Source organism: Tauraco erythrolophus, chromosome 1 (genome assembly GCF_009769465.1).
Source record: "Tauraco erythrolophus isolate bTauEry1 chromosome 1, bTauEry1.pri, whole genome shotgun sequence".
NCBI lineage: Eukaryota > Metazoa > Chordata > Aves > Musophagiformes > Musophagidae > Tauraco > Tauraco erythrolophus.
Window position 1 is genome coordinate 267,224 of NC_141465.1, and position 1,851 is coordinate 269,074.

General features: G+C 45.7%; 1 protein-coding gene across 1 annotated transcript; it reads left to right on the plus strand.

Annotated features, from left to right (window-relative positions):
- The first annotated feature begins 430 nt into the window (after positions 1-430).
- TENT5C (terminal nucleotidyltransferase 5C) lies at positions 431-1,621 on the plus strand. The gene has a single exon (XM_009977540.2). The coding sequence runs from the start codon at positions 449-451 to the stop codon at positions 1,619-1,621; it is 1,173 nt and encodes a 390-aa protein (XP_009975842.1). The 5' UTR covers positions 431-448.
- The last annotated feature ends 230 nt before the right edge of the window (positions 1,622-1,851 follow it).

Below are 1,851 nucleotides of genomic sequence, written 5' to 3' on the forward strand. Positions count from 1 at the left end.
CTGCTGTGAGTTCAAGTGAGCAGTTTGAGCTTTATGTATAATGAAGCAAGCTCAAAGCTTAACTTTCAGAAGTGCTTTGCAGTTGTGGCTCTCACTGGCTTCAGCTGGTGCTGCAGGTGATGTTAAACTTGGGCAAACCTTATGTGTCACCTTTGATAATTTTGCTTGGACACAAACTGCTTTGCTGAAGTACTTGATGCTGTCTCACCAAAAAGAAGGACAATGACAACTAAATTTTCTGCCTGTACCAGTAGAGAAGCTGAGTATTGTTTCGGGTGAAAGGCTTGCTGATAATCATTAGTACACAGAATTATTTCTTTCTAGTTTGCATCTATATATGTAGACAGAAAAGCAGAGCACAGGATATATCTGGGAAGTGTAAAAGTCTGACTTGTCTTTTTTTTCATTGCACCTCCCTACAGTTTCTTTGGAGAAGAAAAACCTTAAGATGGCAGGCAAAGGAAGTAACACAGACTGCATGTCATGCAGTGTACTGAACTGGGAGCAGGTCAGCCGTCTGCATGAGGTTCTTACAGAGGTGGTTCTGATCCATGGACGAGGTAACTTCCCGACGCTGAAGATAACTCTGAAGGACATTGTTCAGACCGTGCGGGGCAGGCTGAGTGAAGCAGGCATTGTGGTACACGATGTCCGTCTGAATGGCTCTGCAGCCGGTCATGTCCTGGTCAAGGATAATGGACTGGGGTGCAAAGACCTGGATCTCATTTTTCAAGTTTCCCTTCCAAGCGAGGCAGAGTTTCAGTTAGTTCGAGATGTGGTCTTGCGATCTCTCTTGAATTTCTTGCCAGAAGGAGTAAGCAAGCTAAAGATCAGTCCAGTGACGCTGAAGGAAGCCTACATCCAGAAGCTAGTCAAAGTGTACACGGAGTCTGACCGTTGGAGCTTGATATCACTTTCTAACAAACATGGCAAGAACGTGGAGCTGAAATTTGTAGACTGTATACGACGACAGTTTGAGTTCAGTGTGGACTCTTTCCAAATCATACTGGACTCCCTGCTCTTCTACTATGACTACTCTGAAACCCCCATGTCGGAGCACTTCCATCCAACTGTGATTGGGGAGAGCATGTATGGAGACTTTGAAGCAGCTTTTGATCACCTCCAGAACAAGCTGATAGCTACCAAAAATCCTGAAGAGATCCGAGGTGGTGGGCTTCTGAAGTATAGTAACCTCTTAGTACGAGACTTCAGGCCCATGGATAAGGATGAGATCAAAACATTAGAGCGCTACATGTGCTCCCGATTCTTCATAGACTTCCCAGACATCCTGGATCAGCAGCGCAAACTAGAGACCTACCTCCAGAACCACTTCTCCAAGGAAGAGAGGAGCAAATACGACTACCTGATGATTCTGCGCCGGGTGGTGAATGAGAGCACAGTCTGTCTCATGGGACACGAGCGAAGGCAGACTCTCAACTTGATTTCTCTGCTGGCGCTCAAAGTACTGGCAGAACAAAACATCATTCCTAATGCCACAAACGTTACCTGCTACTACCAGCCAGCACCTTATGTTAGTGATGTGAACTTCAGCAACTACTATCTTGCAAATGCTCCTGTGCCGTACGGCCAGTCCTACCCCACTTGGTTGCCTTGCAATTGATCGCTTCGCTTGAGCGTTCTTGAATGGAGGCCACTGAGGGCCAAGATGCCGAGTGTTTATAGATAACTAATAACTGTCAGTTGGAGGTTTTCTACTGGAAAAATGACCACATTGGACTATCTGTTTCCTGGTGACCTGCTACGAACCTTTCAGTGTATTTCTACAAATGCCAAGAAGCCATATTACCTCTTCATTGGGGAAGAGAACCGTTAGAGGAGTAGTTACAAAAC

Excerpts from the sequence above, each read along its gene's own strand:
- TENT5C (XM_009977540.2), top strand. The coding sequence starts at position 449 with ATGGCAGGCAAAGGAAGTAACACAGACTGCATGTCATGCAGTGTACTG.